Consider the following 26,271-nt stretch of genomic DNA (forward strand, 5'->3'; position numbering starts at 1 on the left):
TTAGCAGAGAGGCTGCCTAAAATCATACTAAGTTCACAGACACCCCAAAACACACCACCGGACACGGCCCTGCCCACCAGAAAGACAAGATCCAGCCCCATCCATCAGAACACAGGCACCAGTCCCCTCCACCAGGAAGCCTACACAAGCCACTGAACCAACCTCACCCACCGGGGGCAGACACCAAAAGCAATGGGAACTGTGAACCTGCAGCCTGCGAAAAGGAGACCCCAAACACAGTAAGTTAAACAAAATGAGAAGACAGAGAAATACACAGCAGATGAAGGAGCAAGGTAAAAACCCACCAGACCAAACACATGAAGAGGAAATAGGCAGTCTACCTGACAAAGAATTCAGAGTAATGATAGTAAAGATGATCCAAAACCTTGGAAATAGAATGGAGAAAATACAAGAAACATTTACCAAGGACCTAGAAGAACTAAAGAGTAAACAAACAATGATGAACAACACAATAAATGAAATTTAAAATTATCTAAAAGGAATCAATAGCAGAATAACTGAGGGAGAAGAATGGATAAGTGACCTGGAAGATAAAATAGTGGAAATAACTACCACAAAGCAGAATAAAGAAAAAAGAATGAAAAGAATTGAAGACAGTCTCAGAGACCTCTGGAACAATATTAAATGCACCAACATTCAAATTATAGGGGTCCCAGAAGAAGAAGAGAAAAAGAAAGGGTCTGAGAAAATACTTGAAGAGATTATAGTTAAAAACTTCCCTAATATGGGAAAGGAAATAGTTAATCAAGTCCAGGAAGCGCAGAGAGTCCAATACAGGATAAATCCAAGGAGAAACACGCCAAGACACATATTAACCAAACTATCAACAATTAAATACAAAGAAAACATATTAAAAGCAGCAAGAGAAAAGCAACAAATAACATACAAGGGAATCCCCATAAGGTTAACAGCTGATCTTTCAGCAGAAACTCTGCAAGCCAGAAGGGAGTGGCAGGACATATTTAAAGTGATGAAAGGGAAAAACCTACAACCAAGATTACTCTACTCAGCAAGGATCTCATTCAGATTTGATGGAGAAATTAAAACCATTACAGACAAGCAAAAGTTAAAAGAATTCAGCACAACCAAACCAGCTTTACAACAAATTCTAAAGGAACTTTTCTAGGCAGGAAACACAAGAAAAGGAAAAGACCTACAAAAACAAACACAAAACAATTAAGAAAATGGTAATAGAAACATACATGTCGATAACTATCTTAAATGTAAATGGATTAAATGCTCCAACCAAAAGACACAGACTGGCTGAATGGATACAAAAACAAGACCTGTATATATGCTGTCTACAAGAGACCCACTTCAGATCTAGGGACACATACAGACTGAAAGTAAGGGGATGGAAAAAGATATTCCATGCAAATCGAAGTCAAAAGAAAGCTGGAGTAGCAATTCTCATATCAGACAAAATAGACTTTAAAATAAAGACTATTACAAGAGACAAAGAAGGACACTGCATAATGATCAAGGGATCAATCCAAGAAGAAGATGTAACAACTGCAAATATTTATGCACCCAACATAGGAGCACCTCAATACATAAGGCAAATGCTAACAGCCATAAAAGGGGAAATTGACAGTAACACAATATAGTAGGGGACTTTAACACCGCACTTTCACCAATGGACAGATCATCCAAAATGAAAATAAGGAAACACAAGCTTTAAATGACATATTAAACAAGACGGACTTAATTGATATTTATAGGACATTCCATCCAAAACCAACGGTATACACTTTCTTCTCAAGTGCTCATGGAACATTCTCCAGGATAGATCATATCTTGGGTCACAAATGAGGCCTTGTAAATTTAAGAAAACTGAAATCATATCAAGTATCTTTTCTGACCACAATGCTATGAGACTAGATATAAATTACAGGAAAAAAACTGTAAGAAATACAAACACATGGAGGCTAAACAATACACTACTTGCTAACCAAGAGATCACTGAAGAAATCAAAGAGGAAATCAAAAAATACCTAGAAACAAATGACAATGAAAACACGATGACCCAAAACCTATGGGATGCAGGAAAAGCAGTTCTAAGAGGGAAGTTTATAGCAATACAATCCTACCTCAAGAAACAAGACACATCTCAAATAAACAACCTAACCTTACACCTAAAGCAATTAGGGAAAGAAGAACAAAAAAACCCCAAAGTTAGCAGAAGGAAAGAAATCATAAAGATCAGATCAGAAAAAAATGAAAAAGAAATGAAGGAACCAATAGCAAAGATCAATAAAACTAAAAGCTGGTTCTTTGAGAAGATAAACAAAATTGATAAACCATTAGCCAGACTCACCAAGAAAAAAAAGGGAAAAGCCTCAAATCAACAGAATTAGAAATGAAAAAGGAGAAGTAACAACTGCCACTGCAGAAATACAAAGGATCATGAGAGATTACTACAAGCAACAATATGCCAATAAAATGGACAACCTGGAAGCAATGGACAAATTCTTAGAAAAGCACAACCTTCTGAGACTGAACCAGGAAGAAACAAAATATAAACAGACCAATCACAAGCACTGAAATTGAAAGTGTGATGAAAAATCTTCCAACAAACAAATGCCCAGGAACAGATGGCTTCACAGGCAAATTCTATCAAATACTTAGAAAAGAGCTAACACCCATCCTTCTCAAACTCTTCCAAAATATAGCAGACGGAGGAACCCTCCCAAACTCATTCTACGAGGCCACCATCACCTTGATACCAAAACCAGACAAAGATTTCACAGAAAAAGAAAACTACAGGCCAATATCACTGATGAACATAAATGAAAAAATCCTCAACAAAATACTAGCAAACAGAATCTAACAGCACATTAAAAGGATCATACACCATGATCAAGTGGGGTTTATCACAGGAATGCAAGGATTCTTCAATATACACAAATCAATCAATGTGATACACCATATTAACAAATTGAAGGATAAAAACCATATGATCATCTCAATAGATGCAGAAAAAGCTTTCATAAAAATTCAACACGCATTTATGATAAAAACTCTCCAGAAAGTAGGCACAGAGGGAACCTATCTGTTGGCTGTGACAAACCCACAGCCAACATCGTTCTCAGTGGTGAAAAACTGAAACTATTTCCTCTAAGATCAGGAACAAGACAAGGTTGCCCACTCTCACCACTATTATTCAACATAGTTTTGGAAGTTTTAGCCACAGCAATCAGAGAAGAAAAAGAAATAAAAGGAATCCAAATCAGAAAAGAAGAAGTAAAACTGTCACTGTTTGCAGATGACATGATACTATACATAGAGAATCCTAAAAATGCTACCAGAAAATTACCAGAGCTAATCAATGAATCTGGTAAAGTTGCAGGATATAAGATTAATGCACAGAAATCTCTTGCATTCCTATACACTAACAATGAAAAATATGAAAAAGAAATTAAGGAAACACTCCCACTTACCACTGCAACAAAAAGAATAAAATACTTAGGAATAAACCTACCTAAGGAGACAAAAGACCTGTATGCAGAAAACTATAAGACACTGATGAAAGAAATCAAAGACGATACAAACAGATGGAGAGATATACCATGTTCTTGGATTGGAAAAATCCACATTGTGAAAATGACTATACTACCCAAAGCAATCTACAGATTCAGTGCAATCCCTATCAAACTACCAATGGCATTTTTCACAGAACTAGAACAAAAAATTTCACAATTTGTATGGAAACACAAAAGACCCCGAATAGCCAAAGCAATCTTGAGAAAGAAAAACGGAGCTGGAGGAATCAGGCTCCCAGACTTCAGACTGTACTACAAAGCTACAGTAATCAAGACAGTATGGTACTGGCACAAAAACAGAAATATAGATCAATGGAACAGGATAGAAAGCCCAGAGACAAACCCATGCACATATGGTCACCTTATCTTTGACAAAGGAAGCAAGAATATACAATAGAGAAAAGACAGCCTCTTCAATAAGTGGTGCTGGGAAAACTGGACAGCTACATGTAAAAGAATGAAATTAGAACACTCCCTGACACCATACACAAAAATAAACTCAAAGTGGATTAAAGACCTAAATGTAAGCCCAGACACTATCAAACTCTTAGAGGAAAACATAGGCAGAACACTCTATGACGTAAATCACAGCAAGATCCTTTCTGATCCACCTCCTAGAGAAATGGAAATAAAAACAAACAAATGGGACCTAATGAAACTTAAAAGCTTTTGCACAGCAAAGGAAACCATAAACAAGACCAAAAGACAACCCTCAGAATGGGAGAAAATATTTGCAAATGAAGCAACGGACAAAGGATTAATCTCCAAAATTTACAAGCAGCTCATGCAGCTCAATCTCAAAAAAACAAACAACCCAATCCAAAAATGGGCAGAAGACCTAAATAGACATTTCTCCAAAGAAGATATACAGATTGCCAACAAACACATGAAAGAATGCTCAACATCACTAATCAGTAGAGAAATGCAAATCAAAACTACAATGATGTATCACCTCACACCGGTCAGAATGGCCATCGTCAAAAAATCTACAAACAATAAATGCTGGAGAGGGTGTGGAGAAAAGGGAACCCTCTTGCACTGTTGGTGGGAATGTAAATTGATACAGCCACTATGAAGAACAGTATGCAGGTTCCTTAAAAAACTAAAAATAGAACTACCATACGACCCAGCAATCCCACTACTAGGCATATACCATAAGAAAACCATAGTTCAAAAAGAGTCATGTAGGGCTTCCCTGGTGGTGCAGTGGTTGAGAATCTGCCTGCCAATGCAGGGGACACAGGTTTGAGCCCGGGTCTGGGAAGATCCCACATGCCGCGGAGCAACTGGGCCCGTGAGCCACAACTACTGAGCCTGCACATCTGGAGCCTGTGCTCCGCAACAAGAGAGGCCGCGATAGTGAGAGGCCAGCGCACCGCGATGAAGAGTGGCCCCCGCTCGTCACAACTAGAGAAAGCCCTCGCATAGAAACGAAGACCCAACATAGCCAGAAAAAATAAATAAATAAATTTATTTAAAAAAAAAAAAAAAAAAAAAGACTCATGTACCACAATGTTCATTGTAGTTCTATTTACAATAGCCAGGACATGGAAGCAACCTAAGTGTCCATCGACAGATGAATGGATAAAGAAGATGTGGCACATATATACAATGGAATATTACTCAGCCATAAAAAGAAACGAAATTGAGTTATTTGTAGTGAGGTGGATGGAGTTAGAGTCTGTCATACAGAGTGAATGAAGTCAGAAAGAGAAAAACTAATACCGCATGCTAACACATATATACGGTATCTAAAAAAAAAAAATGGTACTGAAGAACCTAGGGGCAGAACAGGAATAAAGACGCAGACATAGAGAATGGACTTGAGGACACGGGGAGGGGGAAGGGTAAGCTGGGACGAAGTGAGAGAGTGGCATGGACATATATACACTACCAAATGTAAAATAGATAGCTAGTGGGGAGCAGCCACATAGCACAGGGAGATCAGCTTGGTGCTTTGTGACCACCTAGAAGGGTGGGATGGGGAGGGTGGGAGGGAGATGCAAGAGGGAAGAGATATGGGGATATATGTATAGGTATAACTGATTCATTTTGTTATACAGCAGAAAGTAACACACCATTGTAAAGCAATTATACTCCAATAAAGATGTAAAAAAATAAATAAATAGAAAATAAAAGAGTGAAATTTTGCCATTTGCAGCAACAAGGATGCTTGGAGGGCATTATGCTAAGTCAGACAGAGAAAGACAAATACCATATGATATCACTTATATGTGGAATCTAAAAAATACAACAAACTAGTGAATAAAACAAAAAAGAAGCCAACTCAGAGAACAAACTACTGGTTACCAGCGGGGAGAGGGATAGGGAGAGGGGCAATATAGGAGTAAGGGATTTTAAAAAAGGGTTATTGTGGGATTATATGAAATCATGTGTGTGAAGCTTTTGAAAATTGTAAAGCACTATAGAATTTAAAGAATCTTTCATTCAATTAAAAAAGTTTTTAAAAACTAAAATAAAAATGGTTAAGATGGCAAATTTTATGTTATGTGTATTTTACCACTGAAAAAAAGTTTTTTAATGACAAGTAGTATGCAGATAGCAGTGGTGATTCTGTAACTACATCAGAAACATCCAGCCAGGGCAGCACTTTATGGATAAAGTGTTTTTCAAAGGATACAAAGGTGAACTTTTACAAAGGCATCAGCTCTGCAGTCACCCAGTTTGAACCACGAAGCCAGAAATCACAGTCAAGCTCAAACACCACAGTTTGAATTTTAGATAATAAAATCGAACTGCTTTAAAGTGGCAAATAATTAAAGCAACTACCTCATAAGTCCCCATGACCAGTATCAACTGGGGGCAAATAACAAAGAATGCTGACTTACTATCAGTAAGGCACATTTCTTATGACAAATTGGTACCAAAAATATATCCAGCGCTCCTGAAAAAGTCTTCTACAAAGTAATGTGATATGAAAAAACAACATTTCTTAATGTGTACTAATAAAGCCCCATGCTGAATAGAATTCTATCACGAGGCTACCTGTATTGTATTTTCTGGAAGTTTGGGGTTTTTTGGCCACACTGCGCGGCTTGTGGGATCTTAGTTCCCCAACAAGGGATCAAACCCAGGGCCATGGCAGTGAAAACGTGGAGTCCTAACCACTGGACCGCCAGGGAATTTCCTGGAAGCTTTTTTTTTTTTTTTTTAATGAAAATCAATTTTGAAATACTTTCTGGAAAAAAAGGGGAAATTGGATCCAGGAATCAAAGCCTACTGCATAAAGGAAATGAATAACCATCATTGCCAATTATTATCTCTCTGTCATGATTAACGACATAGGAAAATCTGGATTACACCATGAGGGAAATTTCAAACTAATACAACGAGGTTAACAAAGCACATGTCCGGGACTTCCCTGATGGTCCAGTGGGTAAGACTCCGTGCTCCCAATGCAGGGGGGCCTGGGTTTGATCCCTGGTTGGGGAACTAGATCCCACATGCATGCCACAACTAAGAGTTTGCACGCCTTAACTAAGAAGTCCGTATGCCTCAACTAAAGATCCCACATGCCACAGCTAAGACCCAGCGCAGCCAAAATAAACAAATAAATAAATAAATTTTTTAAAAAAATACACTTATAAAAACAAAAAAAACCAAAACACATGTCCATGAAGGCGGCACACGGGCCGTGGTCCCCTGTGAGGTTAGGGACACCTGTGTATGGCGGTTCCTACCTCTTGGTGATCTGGCTGGGCTCCTGCAGACCTGGGTCCAGGTCAAAGCCCTCGTTATCCAGCAGCCTTCGGAGTGTCACGTCAGCCAGCTGCTCCATGATCTTGAACACCTCATCTAGGTTCAGAAACATGGAGAAGTCCCGCTCCTTATTCCGTGTGGTGATGCGGATGGTATCTGTCAGAAAGACGTTGGACGTCCTCTCCAACTTCTGGATGTCAACCCAAGGGACTACAAGTTTAACTAGAAGAGAAAAAAGGGCAAATACAGATTTTACCCTCAAATGTAACCCAAACTTGAATGCACCAGCAACAGTGCAAAGCTTTTCCTGCAGCTGAAATGCAAATAGCTTTCAAACCAGAGCAGGAAAGAGGAAACACAGGAACTGCTTCACAGCTGTTCGTTAGAACCCAACCCACGTTCTAACAATTATCTTAAAGATTTAAGTAAAACTTCCCAAGTTGCTGGCTACCGCACACATACAAGGGACATCATTCTGCCATACCAAGTTAACAACGTGAAAACTTTCCCCCAAATAGTTAAACTTAAATATTTGCAAAATACGCAGATGTTTCTTGATCCACATAAATTCTGGTTTCAATAGCAGCATTCATGGCATAAGCTATGAAAAAACAGAGGTCAAAAGAGGATTCGTGATCTGGTTTAGAGGCACAGGCCTAACATTTAGATTATGTCAAGTGACAGTTGCTCAAATCTTAGAAAACAGAGCACAAGTAGTTTTTACTGAAGTACTATGGTCCTAACTGCACAGTTTATAAACTAGCATTCTGTTCTCAGAAGTGTTTCCAGTGCAGTGGTAGTTAGGCTAGCGGGCTGATGCAGAGCAAATGGGGAGGGACATACCTAACAAGTTAAAATGATAAATGTTATCAAATACTAGGAATCATTTCTTTTTTCCAAGTTTTATCAACTTAACAAAATCAGGTTTAGTGACGATGACTGATAAATATCAGAAAATAACTCATTTTCCTTTTCAAGTGAAAAAGGGTATGATGAACTGTTTTTATTTCTATCATGTCTCTCCATTTATTTTGTAATAATATTTTCAGTGCTTTAATCATTTCAAAGTCCACATTTCTACATCAGGCATGAGAATAAGCTTCTTCGGCTACTTCTAGTTGCTTTTTTATAGTTTTTTTCACACACACAGACACACTCCATCTATGCTATCAGCTTTCTCTCGTTAAGCATCTACCTTGTGAAGAGCCCTGCACTTAAGAAGCACGTTCAAATAGGAAAAACAGACATGTAAACAAAGAAGCAACCACTGACTGGACAGGACCCAAAAGAGATGCAAATAGAGGACAAATTACAAAGGGACCAGGGAAGGCTTCCTGGAGGTGAAAAACTGTGAACTGAATTTTAAAGGATGAACAAGAGTTCCCAAATGGGCCTAAGAATGGGGAAGGCCAGGAGAGACAGGGTGTTCATTTTGAGGAGCATTTCAGAAAGCAGAAGAGCAAGGATGGCATAGGTTAGGTAAGAGCACATTCCAAGGGTGAGGAAGGCTGTGCACACAGGGGGCATGTACTGGGGTGTCTGAGCCCAGGCTGGTGGCATAGGGAAAGACAAGGGGTGACCATGTGCAGGACGCTGGCCACAGCGGCGTGCAAGAGGAGCCCCGTCCACTGGTTCCACGTGAAATACAAACAAACGCAGGAAGAAAAATATATATACTTAAATATATAAATATAGGTACAGCACATACATCACCCTGCGTGGGCCCTTGAAACAATATTTGTTACGGAACAAGTTTCAATGGTAATGACTTTGAATGTTTCAATATACAATTGACCCTGTGGCTTCCCTTTTTCGCCCTGGAATCCCACTGCCCAGAACGATGACGGTGGGTGGAAAAATGTGTGAGAAGTGAATCCCTGCCTGGATCTCAGGGGGTCCCACGTGAGGAACCCCCTTCTAGGAGCAACTGCTACTCTCCCAGGAGCAGTCGTGACCTTCAGGCCTGGGAATTCTCTAAATGGCCCCCCTGGATTCAGAAGCACAAGCTGTCCCATTCCTTTAGAACTCCTGGGCCATCAGTTACAACATTGTTTTCAAAGTATTAGATAATATAGTAGCAAAAACCCTTCAGTACGGTTTTTGCATGAAGGGAGCTACACAGAAAGGATCCTTAAGGCAGGACAAGAAATGAATTCCCACAAAACCAAACCTCCTTAGATTGGGACTGACATGTACACACTCCAATATATAAAATAGATAACTAATAAGGACCTACTGTATAGCACAGGGAACTCTACTCAATACTCTGCAATGACCTCTATGGGAAAAGAATCTAAAAAAGAGGGGATATATGTATATGTATAACTGATTCACTTTGCTGTAGAGCAGAAACTAGCACAACATTGTAAATCAACTATACTCCAATAAAAATTTAAAAAAGAAAATCAAACCTCCTTAGTGGTAGTCGTATATGTAATACAATATGATTGTCTGCATAGGGCATTTGGAAATTAATCATGTGTGACCTGTTATGTCTCAACCACTTATTTAAATCTTTTGTCGTCTAACTATTCACGTGACGAGTGGTCTCGGGACCAGCGCTGAGCATCCCAGGGGCCAGCTCCACCTGGGAGGGACCCAATCGCCCCTCACTTACGCTCCTTGCCCAGGAAGAAGGAATAGAAGCAGAGGTGGTTGATGCTGAGATAGAGCCAGCCTTGACGGGGCACCCTGCCCTTCCAGCAGCAGCACGAGTAATAGGTGACCAGCTTCTCGGCCTCCGGGAAGTTGAACCTGGCCTCGAACTTCACCAAGGCCTCTCGGAACTTCTCGGGCTCCTCCTCCTGCTCGGCCAGCCTGCTGCTTGTCTCCTCGGCGATCAGAGCCTGACGCACAGAGAGAAGGGTCCCCGGGTCAGGAGAAGGGCAAGGACAACCGCGCACGGGCAGCCGGCCCCACTCAGACGGACCCACAGGATGGATGAGGACCCCGTGCACCCCCCCCCAGAAACACGTCCATGGGGGGAGAAAGCAAGCTGGGGGGGAACCTCAGCACCAGTCTCTCTATTGGCCGCTCGCCAGCCATCAGGCTTTGGACAAATCTCTGACTCCCAAGCCCCAGTTCTCAAACATGTTACTATTTTTTAATCTCTCCCTGCTCCTCCCTCCAGAGACACAAGTCAGAGAGAGTCAAGTGACTGTCTCGGGTGTGTGAACTCAGTGCATCAACCCTGAAGAACCACCCAAGTTGGAGTTTAAAAGTTGGTCTTTATACAGAAATGAACCTACCTACGAAACAGAAACAGAATCATGGACGTACAGAACAGGCTGGGAGATGGCAAGGGGGAGGAGGGTGGGAGAGGGATGGAGTGGGAGCTTGGGGTTAGCAGATGCAAACCATTACATATAGGATGGATAAACAACAAGGTCCTACTGTATAGCACAGGGAACTATATATTCAATATCCTTGATACACCATAATGGAAAAGAATATTTTTTAAAAACGTATATCTAACTGAATCATTTTGCCGTACAGCAGAAATTAACACAACATTCTAAATCAACTATACTTCAATAAAAATAAGTATATAAATAAATAAGTGTTGGTCTTTAAAAAAAAAACTCACGAATGTCTTCCTCATTGGGTTCAAAAATTGGGTGTAAAGCCAATAATGCCTGCCTGTGTGACAGCTGATATATTCCACCACCACTGTATCACCTCTGGTCCTCTAAGGTAGAAAAGGGGCAGGGTGGCTGAGCTTCCTGAGGTTGTCAATACCTCCAAAGCACTTCGGTATGCGGGGAGGCAAGATGGGAAAGAAGAATCTGAATCTACAATTGTTTTGTTGATGACAGACAATAGTGAGGATCCTCTCTAAATCTGGGGCGAGGGGGTAGACGTGCCTAGAATGTAAGCTGTGGCCTGATCCTAAGGGTGACAGCACATTGATAGTATCAGAGTTCTGATTCCCATTCCTGAGAGCTCACTGTACATTTTTTTTCACCCAGAATTTCTTCTGTTCAAGAACTCCCCGGCCTCAGGCCTTACATATGCTACTCAATTTTTAAAATACACTGTAATTCTGTCTTTTTATTTTTATTAGCATCTTCCTTCCTTTCTATTCTTGTATGGGTGGTTTCACAAAAGGCTAATAAGATAAGGCCACTTTTGGGGGAATTGCTACCCAATCTGCATTGCACAAGCGGTTTTAGAAAATATCCTGGGCATTACCATTAAAATTAAAATGTAATTTAAAATTACTTTAAAAGTCGATCTGAAATTTCAAGTGATTTGCGTTTCCCTCATTATGTTTTTCTTTCTTTTCCAAATTTTATTTAACAAGACATTATAAAATATAAATGTTATAATGAAGAGAGGTATTTTTTTTAAAGCATGTCTAATATATAATAAATGCTCTGCACCTTGAAACGTGAAGGGGATTTTTTTTTTTTTAATTTTTATCTCATTTTTTCACTGCACCACACAGCATGTGGGATCTGAGTTCCCCAACCATGGATCTAACTCGCACCCCCTGCATTGGAAGCACGCAGTCTTAACCACTGGACCGCCAGGGAAGTCCCTGAAGGGGATTTTTTAAGAAGCCTCTACAGCAAACAGTCACGGCTCCAGACAAGGGCGGCCACACAGACTGCTGGCGTCCTTGTCTGCTGGGTCCGGTTACAGCACAGCTCAAAGCAGAGGGATTCCTTTAAAGCTCTACAGAGCAGTCGATGGTCAGGTTTTGAGTAGGAAAGCCCCAATTCCCAGATCCTTCAAATCTGCCCAGGGCAAAGGGAGAACCAACACCACATGGTGGCCCCAGAGGCTCGACCAGCCTCCGACCAGCCAGACCCCTCAACCCCCGGCCCCTGCTCCAGACCAGCAGCCTCCCTGGGAAGTAAAAGGCACGTTCGCTATGAAGTGCTAAGGGATCAGAATATAGGCACCCCATAATATGCCGCTCTGGCATAAGAATTATTTTGAGCTAAAGACATTTGACAAACGGCAGATGCCAAAAAAGCTCTCTGCCCTCCCCCACTATTTACCTAAAAACAGGACACAAATTCCCGTTTCTAAAGGTGTCTCCCCATCCTGTGCCAGAAAGAGGAAAGCAGCGCTTAGACTCTGAATCACCAGAGACAACTCTGGACTCTGACCAACTCCAGAGGCACCAGCAGGAACCGACAGGATGAACCCGACTGGAGCAGTCGGTCTCACTCCAGTACCCAGTGTCCGGCAGTTTGCTGCCCTAAAAGGCCACACTCCTGTTCCTTTGACTCCTCACTTCTCTACAAATGCACTGTTCTTCGTTACGATGCTGCCCAAGCCTCAAGTCCTAAGCATCCCTTTGAGTTACTCATCACAGAGTTTCTCCTACCTGTCTGTGGGCCGCAAAGGCTGATAAACTCTGTTTTTCTCATTAATCTGTCTTCTGTCAGTTTAATTTCCAGGCCCCTGGCACAGAACCTAAGAGGGTACAGGAAAAGTTTTTCCCTCCCCTACAGAAGCTTTCTGAAAGCCACTGCAGCAGAAATGCATTTCCTTGCTCCCAACTAAGAGGAGAAACACCTAAATCAAAGAACCACCACAACCAATGTGAGACCAAGAAAAGAGGGTAAATGTGAAAAATAACTGTGAACCGGGTATTTCTGTTGCTAAGCCCCAGTGCAGCCTGACCCAAGGAACCAAGTTGGACCAGGCTGCGGTGGTAACACACGAGATGGACAAGACCCGCCAGGGCTTGCGCCCACCTGCCAACCTCACAGGCCAGAGGTAACAGCAGGAGACACCAGACAACACTGTCATTCCACCTGGACTCAGAAGACTGGTCTTCTACCTGATCCCACAAGTATCCCCAATCCCCAAATGAAAAAGGTGCTCTTGTTTTGTCCTTTTAAATTCAAGAATTCACTCTAAGACCCTTTACTAAAAGTCAAAGCACGTGGGGTGCTGGAAAGGCACACTTTGGGGAAGAAAAAACAACACTCTAGGATGTTTTACCCTAAAGGATGAAAACTATATTACAGGCTAATGTGTTAAAGTGTTTAGTAAGACAGTTAAATTTAGAATGAGAAACGGTCTCTCCCTGCCTGAGAGGGTTTTTAAAGCACCAGTTACCAATCATGCTTTTGCAGTGAGACCTGTTACATAAGACATAGCTCACAGCAGGTATGGAGAGAGACCTCCCCAAACAGTCCTCTCTTTTCTCAAAACTTTTTTGGTTTTAATTCTTCACTTAACATATTTTAAGAATAAATATCCACTTTCAGAAGGAGGAAAGTGCTAGGTCCAACAAAATAAAAGAGGGAAAAGATGTCACAGCTGCAAAAAGAGTTGGGAGTAACTAACTTCAGGAGGCAAATAACATTGTTGCTGTGCAAAAACATGAATCCTAGCATTTTTTTTTTTCCCTGAGATAAAAAAGGACCTTCACTTCTGTAAAGGGTAATGAAACCTCAGGCCTGAGAATGAGGCTTTTGTTGGGTTTTTTTTTTTTTAAATTTCGGGTGACTTTTGTCAGACTGACTCTGCAAAATTTGACTGCTGACAAGTCAAACTCATTTTCCTTTAGGTATTAAGCCAAGAAGTTCAATTATAGTGGAGAACACTGTTTAAGGAAAAGAATATGATTAAAAATGCTGTAGTGTCTAGAGTGTTATAAGGACGTGATAAGAGAGATGGGGAAACGGGGAGAAACATCGCAGCGCAGGGACCTACCTTCACCTTCCCTTTGACAAAACTGGCGATGTCATCTTTATTATCGAAGACGGACAAGGTGTGGAGGAGGTTTTGCTCTAGCCAATCCCAGTGCTGGTTTATTTCCTCTAACGTGGCACCTGGGTTAGAAGAGAAAAAGACACAGAGATTAAGAGACAAAAGCAATTCTTAGAACATGAACTCACTTTCCAAATACGAGTCCTGCATTTATGTTATTAAAACATTCCGGTTTCTCACATCCCAGTTTGCTGGCTGACAAGGCAGAGGCAACCTCCACTGGGGCCCTGGTCCCAGTCACCACAGCATTGGGGTTTGGGAACACCCATCCCTCTGCCACATGGATGGGCCAGCCAACCAGCCGAGTCATCCCCGGGACCTCTCTGTGGGCGTCCTGCCAGCCTCACTAACACGTGGAATTCTGACCACCTCCACTCAAGTGACAGAAACATCTGTAATTATACAGCCATTCCAGGGAAAACAAGCCCCAGAGTGACCAACTCTGAACATTCTCACAGAATTTCCCCCGTAAGAATGAGGGTCCCTCAAAAGGGACCTCAGCCCAAGTTCACAGAGAGAAGACCTCTTGAGATGGCTCTGCCAGTGGCCCGAGGGCATTGCCACTAGGACATTTCCAGGTTTATCAATCTGTACTTCGTATCTTTTATTTAAAAAATCCCTTAAAACAGATATAAAAAGAGGTTTTATTGTACATGTTAAAACAAAACCACAGAAACATTGAATGGTACCTAGTAAGTTAATTTCTTTCAAAGACAACTAAAAACACAATCAACCTATTAGTGAAGCATTAAGCAACATTGTCACCAAAAAGCTTAGACGTCTTAGTTGTCATTATTTCCTCCTAGTCCTCCCCACGGGACATGGGCACACTGTGCCACCTCCAAGTGGTGTGGCAGAGGTTTGATCAAGTCCATGACTTGAAGCAAGCACAGTCTTGCACAAGAAGAGGCATGTGTACATCGGGTATGTCTAGTGTGGAAATAGGTGAATGCCCAGCTAGGAGGGCCGGGTTTCCCAAATGGGAAGCCAAAGATACTCTAACCTCAAAGGGCTGGCAGACAAGCAACAGTGCAGAATAATCTAGCCAACGTGAGAGGCATAACGACCAACAGAGTCACGTACCACTTACACAGAAGCCAGACATGCATTATGCTACCTCTGAGCTTTCTCTCTCTCTGTTACCTGCAGCGTTCCTCTCCCCAGAGTGTGAACATATGTGAGGACCTTATAAATACCCCACACATAGAAATGCCAGAGAACTCACCTTGGACCTGTGGATTTCGGGTGAGTATGGAGAACATCTGTACTAGGACTATTGTTCTGATGGGCACTTTGGGAAGGAGTAAAAAGAAGAATCTAAGAGAACTCTCATTTTTCCTTATGAGGAAAAATGAGAGTTTAAAACAATGGTATTTATTTCCCTGTATTCTCCAATTTTTAGGCATGGCATTGCCAAAGCAATGTCCTTTGGTCATCACTAGAGCAGACTTCTCGTCCTTCTGATAAGGGCACTAATCCCATCAGGGAGGCCCCACCCTCATGACCTCATCTGAACCTAATCACCTCCCAAAGGTCCCACCTCCAAATACCACCACACTGGGGGGTGAGGGCTTCAACATTTGAATTTGGGGAGTGGAGGGGGACACCATTCAGTCCATAACAACCAGTGACCCTACCCAGCTCTCCATGAGTCCTACCTCCCTTGTCTTGCTCTTTTGGGATCATAAACCCAAGAAGCAACCCACTTGGGGTAAGTGGCCACGAACTCTATGTACTTCCCATCCACCTAGGAGGCCCCTGCAGTCTCAGGAAGCCCCTGGCCCTTCAGGCTCCCTACCCCACTTATGGGAGGGAGAGATCATTTTGAAACAATGGCCTAACACCACAAGTTTCCAGGCTCCACAGCAGGACTCCCTTGAAGTTTCCAAACAATGTCCCCCTGAACTGAGGACCCACACCATCTGCTCCTCACATTCAGCACTGACGTGGCTGAGGTGGGCATCTAATTTACCTGCCTCTGGCTTAATTCTCCTTGCCCATTCAGTGTCCTCGGGTGGCAGCTACATAAGTGTCAGTCACCAGGACACCCCCTAAATTTCGTTGGTCAGCAATGTTTTTTTTTTTTTTTTGCGGGGTGGGTGGAGGGACAGCACATCACACGATTCATCTCAGGAGAGAGTCTTAGGGCCACTGAAGCCAATAAATTTGCACAGGCTCCTTGGGGTGGGCAGCTTTCTGCTCTTCTCTGGCACTTTAAGGTTTCTTCTCTCTAGATCTTTTTTTTTTTTTTAATTTAACTTTTATTTTATATTGGAGTATAGTTGATTTACAATGTTGTGTTAGTTTCAGGTGCACAGCAAAGGGATTCAGTTATACATATACATATATCCACTCTTTTTCAGATTCTTTTCTCATACAGGTTATACAGAGTATTTAGTAGAGTTCCCTGTGCTGTATAGTAGGTCCTTGTTGATTATCTATTTTACATATAGTAGTGTGTATATGTTAATCCCAAACTCCTAATTTATCCCTCCCCCCTCCATAGATTGTTATCCTTTATTATGCATCATAATAAAACCAACTGGTCAGAATATTTTTTTTAAAAAAAGGGCAAGGAATACATGGAAAAAAGAATATCTATATCGGCCTTCAATCTTTTGCCATATGTTTTCATATACTTCCTAATTTACCAAAAAAAAAAAAAAAAAAGACTTGGAGGACTGAGGAGGAACAGAGAGGGGACAGGACTCACTCTGTGACCTTTCTGTCCCAGGTGTGGCCTCAATGATGTGAAATGAAGGCTGAGTGAGGAAAGGGGGCCTCAGATACATCTCCAAGGTCACTCGTATCGAGTAAAAGGCAAACCAGGGTGTAAGCTCATTCTCTATGACCTTGAAGTGCCCTGGGGTCCTCCCATAGAAGCTGCATTTCAATTTTCAAGTAACACTTACATAATCCAGTCCAGTAGTTCAGTCCAGTAGTTCCTAGGGCTTGACACTAAAAAAGCTACTTTGTGCTTGCACGTAGAGCATGCACTCTCCCCACCATCGCATTTTCCTGAGGGCATCTTCCTGGATGACATGAGACAGCTTTTCATTGATGCTGTTCCTAAGCTCATAGGGCCCACAGTTAGCTGTGAAACCACGTGTGTCTTCTCCACCTGCTAACTACAGACGCTGTGAATAAAATTCCAACCGAGCCCCACCACAGTATATCATGTGGAATTAAGACCTGAGGTCACATCATCCAAAAACTTGACTTTTATCCTTTAAGAATTTCTTCTACCTCCTGGGGAGGAGCCTTAAAATAGGGGAAAACCATTCTAGAACAAAAGTAAGCTCACACCTTGAGAGAGAAGATCAACACACGTGTAAAATCAATCACTGAGCTGCAGTTAGGGGAGGTTGTAATGAAACCCATCACCCTGTCCTGAATCTGACACGGCTGTGTGCCTCTCCCAGCAAAGACAATCACCGTGATGGAACTTTCCCACTTGACTGTCTTCTACTTCCTATGAAAGTTGCCAAATGGCAGGGAAATTTTCCGAACTATAATTTCCTCTGCCGGGAAGTCTTATGATGGGCTTCAAAAATACCGTAAATCAGTGCAAACCGACTGCACACTGATGACTCAAAGGACTAGAAAGGAAAGTCACGTAACATATATCACACACTGAAGCTCTGAACCCACATGGCAGCCATGTTTCTCAGCTACACGAAGTAGCCCACCAGAAAACAGCTGTTCTTTAAAAAATGAAATATTTAGAAAATACATGCCACTTTATAAGGGCAATGACTGACTTATGAAATATTTGTTAGAGTTATGCACACACTCATAAATATATTTCTGTCTGTGGGTCACGGTCAAAATGTTTGAAAGCCACCACATTACAGACATGTAAGTGGTGAAAAATGTAAAGAGGAGAAAATAAGAAAATGAGAATTTGTCATCCACTGAAGGGACAGAATGATAAAAAGGCTACACATTGACTCAACACTATAGCAATATTCCCACTGCTTCTGCTGTGGGCGTTCCAAAGCCAAGATGGAGGAGAACGGTTATGGCCTGAATTGGGTCCCCCCAAATTCATATGATGAAGCCCTAACCCCCAAGGTGACCATATTTGAAGATTAGGGCCTCTAAGGAAGTAACTAAGGTTAAATTAGGTCATAGGGGCGGGGGTCATTATAAGGACTGGTGTCCCTGTAAGAAGAGGAAGAAACACCAGGGATGCACCATGTGAGGACCCAGCAAGAGGGCAGCCGTCTGCACACCAAGGAGAGAGGCCTCAGGAGAAACCAACCCTGCTGGCACCTTGATCTTAGACTTCCAGACTCCAGAGCTATGAGAAAATAAATGTCTGTTGTTTAAGCCATCTAGTCTGCTGTATTTTGTTAAGGCAGCCCTAGCAGGTTAATACAGCTTTCTAAAACCAAAATGTATAGGCTTATTGTGGATTGTAACAGATGTCCAATTAGCAAAATTACATCGATACTTTGTTTCATTAAGCCCCTAATTTTTGCTGAAAAAGACTTCTCTCTTTTCTAAGAAAATTCAAGTTCAGTGGATCTTACACATTACCCATACAAGAAGTCAAAAATCAAATTTGTAAATGGCAATGCAAAACTAAAATACAGTATTAGAAACAACAGTTATGACCACAAAACAAACCACACTGATGGATTTATAAATAACCAACTTGATGGTCTAAGAAAGAACTGCCAGAGGTGCAGGCATAGGACATTTTCTGAAGTCAGGCATTTTGTTAGGTATGTGGTACACTTAACCTTGTTTACCTTCATGAAAAGCATCACAAGATAGGTATTGTTATTTCCATCTCCTAGGTGAGAAATCTAAAGTGCAGACAAGAGCCAACCTTGAGGCCTGTTCTTCTGGCTCTTTCTGTAACTCACGGTGGAGAGTGGAGCCTGGGGAGTGGGGTGGGGTGGGGGGCAGCTCCCAACAGCTGAGTCACTTTGAAACTCACACACAGTATTTATTACCTTAGGTTTGCCCCAGAGGTATTTTCTGGAAATAAAACAAGCATCTCATGGTCTATACTTACAGCTTCTGCAAGATAACAGTCATACATAACTTGATCCCAGCTTCAGTTTTAAAAAGCAACTGTTTCCCTCTGCATAGTAAATATCCAATTGAATTAAGTATCTTCTCCAGCTACCTAGATCCTACTTTATGATGACATGGGCATTGCATGTGCATCTTTCAGATCTGTTCCTTTGCAATAGTCAACATTTCTCTACTGTCCAAACACTAAAAGGCTTCTGTCTAAATGCCTGGACTAAAAGCCACACAGACCACAAAAGGACTAATGAAAAGTTTAACAGTCAAGGCAGTATCATTCCTAAATTCCACTCAACACTCATCCTACACAGAGAAACACTGAGGCAAAGAATCTAGTAAAAATTACAAATGACAGGGGAAAGGGTTGGACCAAAGCTTTAATTTTCAGAAATCTCGCATTCTTCAAGTGGGTACTCTAACATCTAATCTATATTGTCTGAAGCAGTATCTTTACAGGAACATGTAAAAGTTCAATATCAACATCACATCATCATGCTTTTTTTTTTTAAACCTGTGTATACTTCTCACTATATAGTTTAAGACTAAACCTTTCTTTTTACATAATTTATTTATCCTTTTTTGCCTTCAAATTAGAATGAGTCCCTAAAATTATTTGCGATAAGTGAAAAACAAACTCAACTTCCTTGACAGTGAAAGTAAAATAGATTTTTAATTTATAATTGAAATAGTCATTAAAATGTCCTTGTACTAGTGCCATTAGAAACACTTCTCAGAAATAGAAGCAGGGATGGTAGCAGAGATGTAGGAAATTTTGACCTACGTAAACAAAAGAAAAATCAATCAATAAAAACAGAACCAGATATGACACAGATAAAAAGACAAAGACATACAACAGCTGTTATAAATATACTCCATGTGTTCAAAAAGTGGAGGAAAGCAAGAGGATGGTGAGGAACTAAATGGAAGACATTAAAAAAATTCCAAATCAAATTTTAGGGATGAAAAACAGTGTCTGAAATCAAAAATATACTGATACGATTAAAAGTAAATTGGACATTGCAGAGAAAAGGACACTTGATAGCGATAAAAACTCTGAAATGAAAAACAGAAGAAACGGGATGAACAAAACAGAAAGGACAGAGCATCAGTGAACTGTGGGACAATAATAAGCAGCCTGAAATCTGTGTAACTGAGGTCCCAGGAAAAGGGGGGCAGGGGAACCAGAGAACAGGAAAAAAATTTTTTTAAATATATGTGCTACCAAAGCAAGAACAGAAAAATTTTTTTGAAGAAATAATGGTTGAAATTGCTTTCAAGTTTGATGAACACCATAAACGCACAGATTCAAGATTCTCAACGAACACCAAGTGGAAAAACCTTTAAAGAAAATCACAGAAAATCACATCATAAGCAAACTAGTGAAAACCAGTGATAAAGAAAGAAAAAAAACACAATATTTACAGTGGAACAAAGATAAGAATGATAGTAGACTTCCTATCAGAAATGATGCAAGCCAGAAGACATGGAACAACAGCTTTAAAGTACTGAAAGAAAATTAATTTACAAGTAATTGAAGAAAACATGAGTGGATTCCTGAGTAACTCAGGAATGAGAAAACCTTCCAACCATAACTCAAAATCACAAAGTATAAAAGAAAGGTGTGCTAAATCCCACTACATGACAAACTGGGGAAAGATTTGGTAATTTCACACCTCAAATAAAGGGCTAAAATTCCTAATATACAGACAGCACCTAAAAATTGAGGAGAAAAAAGAAGCACCCAATAAAAAACTAGGCAAATGATAGGAATAAAGAGTTTCTGAAGATGGCCCTTAAACATGAAAGATGTTCAACTTCCTCATAACAAAAGGAATGCAAATTAAAACTATGGAAATATACCATGTCTTACTTATCAGGTTGGCAAAAATCCAAAAATTTGACAATAGATCTGATGACAAGTCTGGGAAAACAGGTATTTTCATCCATTGCTGATTGGAATTTTAAAAAATAATACAACGCCAATGGAGAGAAGGGAATTTAATAATATCTAATTAACCCTTTGATGCAACAATCCCACTTCTAGGAATCTACCAGGTTATTCACTGGGGCATTTTTGTCATGGTAAAGTCTGAAAACAACAGAAATACCCATCAGTAGAGAATAGGTTAAATAAACTATAGTACTTCTAGGCAATGAAAGAATAAAAACAAAAGAGCGGGAGAAAGAAAAAAAGGAGGAGGAAGAACATCTCTCCTCTCTGATATGCAATGATTTCCAGGATATGCTGATACTTAAAAAAGGCAAGGCATAGAGCAGAATATATGTGACTTTTGTGAAAAAGAAAGTGGGCGTTGGGGGGAAGGATGGCTTCTCTACAAATATTTTGTTTTTATAGATTTTATAAATTTGATTAATCATGAAAGTGTTTTGTATTTTTTGAGTCAAATAAGGGAGAAAATATCCTTAAAAATTAACTTTATTAGGTTATTAAAATAATTACCAACATAATTACAAAGAGAAAATAACTGTTTTAAACAGTATTTTGACTATACCTCCATAGTTAAATATATTCTAAGGCCAAATACAGCTGCAAAAACTTTACTCTCTTTCACTACTCATTCTTTTTTTACATCATTTTTTTTTTAATCTTTTGGCTGCACCGTGCGTCATGTGGGATCTTAGTTCCCCAACCAGGGATCGAACCCAAGCCCCCCTGCATTGGAAGCACAGAGTCTTAACCACTGGACTGCCAGGGACGTCCACTACCCTTACTCTTAATAGCAGTACTGATATTATTTAGAGACAATATGTTTGTGTGCATGTACAATAGAGAAGAATTATGTGAATATTGTTAGAAACCAAGATTTTCAGTGAATAAGAGGAGATAGACAAATATAATATCAAAATTAAATTATAACTATGTAGTTTTACAGCTGAATTAGAAAGCTAAGTATGAACGCATGATTTATTTTTCTTTTTCATACCTCTTTTTTCTTTTCTTTCACATACTTCTTAGCTCATACCTATTTGAAGAGCCTTAGAGGCAATGACAACCCAGTAACGATGAGCAACCCCACACCCCAGACTGTGGTCCCTAAATACCATTACCCACACAAAGGAACCAGGGCTACTTGGAGGAATGGCTGATTCCAGACAGGAGGCAGGAAGTGCACAAGATGAGCACTTAACATCTTATTGGCAGAGAGCAAGGAATCACTCAAAGATGAATGAAAGTGAGACAAAGTCACAGAAGGCACAGGAAGGGGTTCTTGTAGGCAGAAGGTGGCACGATCTGAGTATCAAAAAGGACAGCAATTAACTGAAACACAGTGAACGTATAAAAACCCCAGGCTTAGAGTGTTCATTGTACAATCCTTTCAACTTCTCTGCATGTTTGGAAAATTTCATAATAAAGTGTTGGCAGTGGGGAACAGGGACTTTGAAATGATGCTGAAATGGGAGGGAGGAAGGAAAAGAGAAAAGAAAACTAAAACAAGGCCAAAAATAACTCACTTGTCACCACTGCAGACAACCAGGGCACCAACTACTCACACAAACCACAGGCAACTAAAGGGCAAAAGCGAGCATTCTCTCCCTCCCTTTCCTAAATGTTCTCAGGGTGACCTGATAGCCCTAGGTGATAAGGTAAAGTTCTTTACAGACAAGCTCAAGCTGACAGCTGTGAAAGTACTGATCAAATTAGAAAATCACCACTTTGCAGTATGCAGAGAAAAATTATTCAGGCAATATCGAAATGGGTAAAACCATTAGATGAAAGGTTGACGGGGGAGAATGCAATGGAAGCTGTCACCTGAGCTTATCAACTAATCTAAGCATCACTAAGAGTCAGACACCAGAGGATACACGCCCCCCAGGCAGGATATAGGACAACCACCTGTTCAGTATTCTTCTTTACGAACCTGGATTCAACTGAACCTTTGTAATTACTGTCCAGTTTTCAGGAAATATGAGGAACCAAGTAATGGGTGAGGTGACACCTTGAGGAAGGAAGCAGACAAGTGTACCAGCGGGACATTCTGCATAAAAACTGACCCGGTTTCTTCACCAAGTCAATGACTTGGGGGAAAACAGTAGGGTGGGAGCAGAGGGATGGAGACTTTCTTGACTAAAAAAGACATAAGCCACACACAATCAAATGAGTGGTGTGTTTCTGGTTGAACACGGATGAGAACAACCAGATCCATGAAGGATCTTGAAGCAGCCAGAAGCCCATGTCTGCACCAAGTGCAAGTGACAGCAAGGAGTCCGGTTACCTGTAGCAGTTTAATGATGCTACTGCAGTGACAAAGAATGGCCCTGGATTCAGAGATGTTCACTAAAATATGTAGGGGTGAAATATCATAATTTCTAGGATTTGCTTTAAAATACATTAGTGGGGGAAAAAAGACTCAGAGAGTAAGAGATAAAGCAAGGTGGGCAAAACCTTGATCCTAACGTACCTGCTTAAGGACCAAGAAGGATTTCATTACACTGTCCTCACTACTTTGAGGTATGTTTGAAAATCTTCATAGTGAAAAATTTTTTTAAATGTTCTTAACGGAAAAGGCATGGCAGAATACTTAAATAGACATTTCTCCAAAGAAGACATACAGATGGCCAACAGGCACATGAAAAGATGCTCACCATTGCTAACTATTAGAGAAATGAAAACTACAACGAGGTACCACCTCACACTGGTCAGAAGGGACATCATCAAAAAGTCTACAAATAATAATGCTGGAGACAGTGTGGAAAAAAGGGAACCGTCCTACATTGTTGGTGGAAATGTAAATTGGTGCAGTCACTATGGAAAACAGTATGGAAGTTCCTTAAAAAAACTAAAGGTAGGACTTCCCTGGTGGCACAATGGTTAAGTGTCCGCCTGCCAAGGCAGGGGACACGGGTTCAAGCCCTGGTCTGGGAAGATCCCACATGCCGCGGAGCAACTAAGCCTGTGCGCCACAACTACTGAGCCTGCACTCTAGAGCCCATGAGCCACAACTACGGAGCCTGCATGCCACAACTACTGAAGCCCGCGTGCCTAGAGCCCATGCTCCACAACAAAGAGAAGCCACCACAATGAGAAGCCTGCACACCGCAACGAAGAGTAGCCCCCGCTTGCCGCAACTAGAGAAAGCCCGCACACAGCAACGAAGACCCAACGCAGCCAAAAGTAAAAATAAATAAATAAATAAATTTATTAAAACAAAAACCAAAAAACTAAAGATAGAGCTACCATACAATCCAGCAATCCCACTCCTGGGCATATATCCAGAGAAAACCATAATCCAAAAAGATACATGCACCCCTATGTTCATAGCAGCACTATTTACAATAGCCAAGACATGGAAACAATCTAAGCATCCATCAACAGATGAATGGATAAAGAAGATATGGTGTATATACACAATGGAATACTACTAAGCCATAAAAAAGAATGAAATGATGACATTTGCAGCAACATGGGTGGACCTAGAGATTATCATTCTAAGTGAAGTAAGTCAGAGAAAGACAAATATCATATGTTAACACTTATATGTGGAATCTAAAAAAATGATACAATGAACTTATTTACAAAACAGAAACAGACTCATAGACACTGAAAACAAACTCACAGTTACCAAAAGGGGAAGAGGGGGGATAAATCAGGAATTTGGGATTAGTAGATACACACTACTATGTATAAAACAGATAACCAACAAGGACCTACTGTATAGCACAAGGAACTATATTCAACATCTTGTAATAACCTACAATGGAAAAGAATCTGAAAAAGAATATATATATATGTATTAACTGAATTACTCTGCTGTACACCTGAATCCCTGTAAATCAACTATACTTCAATTTTTTAAAAAAGGCATAAACCTGGATAATTAACCTCCACCTATGTGAACATGTTGTAAAGTCAGAAGTGAAAGCAGGATAAGAACATGGAACAGAGAATTTCACACTCCCTGAATTTCCTTCTTATTTTTTAAATGCAGATCACTCCCCAGCCCAGGGCCACTCAGGCATGCAAGGTTCTAGCAGATGTCAGATAAGTGAGGGACAGCGACAGCTTCAGTCATGGAAGTCAGCGTGACCTGAGGATGAGGACACACCCGCACCCACAAGTCCAGCAGGGAAGGAGGGCTCTGGACACCACATGAGTCAGGACGCTTCCACTCTGACACTCTGCCTTCATCCACTGACCGCTAAGGAGTCAATTAGTAAAAAGTCACTGTGTTCTGAAACCCAGCTGCGTCAGTCACTCTCCCATGTTCTAAAATGGAAGGGACGGAACGGGATGTTTGCTAAGATCCCCTCCAGATGGTTTCTTTTGTCAAAGAAGCCATGCTCTGTGCAGAAGTGAGGCAACCCGTAAGATACTAGAGAAAAGTTTGATTCCCAGCTTTCAAACTTTATGTTTTTGTTTAGGTCATATTTATTCTGAAGCATGTCAAATAAAAAAACGAATCGGGATTTGTAAGGTAAGGAGAGACTTTATGCAAAAGGATTATTACAAGAGGGAGAAAAGGGGCGATATTTTTCCTCCCAGTTTTATTGAGATATAACTGACATAAAGCACTGTATAAACTTAAGGTGCACAGCAATAATGATTTGACTTACATACGTCATGAAATGATGATCACAATGAGTTTAGTGAACATCTTTCATCGCAGACACAAAATTACAGAAATAGAAAAAAAAATTTTTTTCCTTTTAATGAGAACTCAGGATTTACTCTCTTAAAAACTTTCATCTATTTATATATTTTTGTATACATTTCATATATTATCATAGATGATAATATATTTCATATATAACATACAGCAATGTTAATTATATTTATCACGTTGTACATTACATCCCTAGTACTTATTTATCTTATAACTGGAAGTTTGTACTTTTTGACCCCCTTCATCCAATTCCCTCTCCTCTCCACCTCCTCCCACCTTCGATACCCACAAATCTGGTCTCTTTTTCTATGAGTTTGTTTGTTTTTGAAGTACAACTGACCTACAACACTGTTAGTTCCTGTCACACAACATAGTGATTTGCTATTTCTATATGTTTCAGAAAAGGGATTACTGCAACAGAGAGAACTCAGACCGTCGGGTCTTCAACAATCTCCCCAGTTTAAAAGCATTTTACAAGAATGACTTTTGACCTTCCAATTCACTAAGTCTGAAAGTTAGACTCAGCATTTGCCTGCTTTTTAAGTAACTATAAGCACCATCGCTGGTGCAAGAACACCTTCAGTGAG

At 40.6% G+C, this 26,271-nt stretch overlaps 1 protein-coding gene across 1 annotated transcript in view; it reads right to left on the bottom strand.

Annotated features, from left to right (window-relative positions):
- TBC1D8 (TBC1 domain family member 8) overlaps positions 1-26,271 on the bottom strand; it is a 139,200-nt gene that overhangs the window by 50,061 nt on the left and 62,868 nt on the right. The window contains exons 3-5 of the mRNA XM_061211369.1: positions 13,962-14,080; positions 9,901-10,129; positions 7,265-7,505 (exon numbers count right to left, since the gene is read on the bottom strand). Coding sequence (XP_061067352.1) covers positions 7,265-7,505; positions 9,901-10,129; positions 13,962-14,080 — 589 coding nt within the window. The remainder of the gene's footprint in view (positions 1-7,264; positions 7,506-9,900; positions 10,130-13,961; positions 14,081-26,271) is intronic.

This window comes from Eubalaena glacialis, chromosome 14 (assembly GCF_028564815.1).
Source record: "Eubalaena glacialis isolate mEubGla1 chromosome 14, mEubGla1.1.hap2.+ XY, whole genome shotgun sequence".
In the NCBI taxonomy this organism is placed as follows: Eukaryota; Metazoa; Chordata; class Mammalia; order Artiodactyla; family Balaenidae; genus Eubalaena; species Eubalaena glacialis.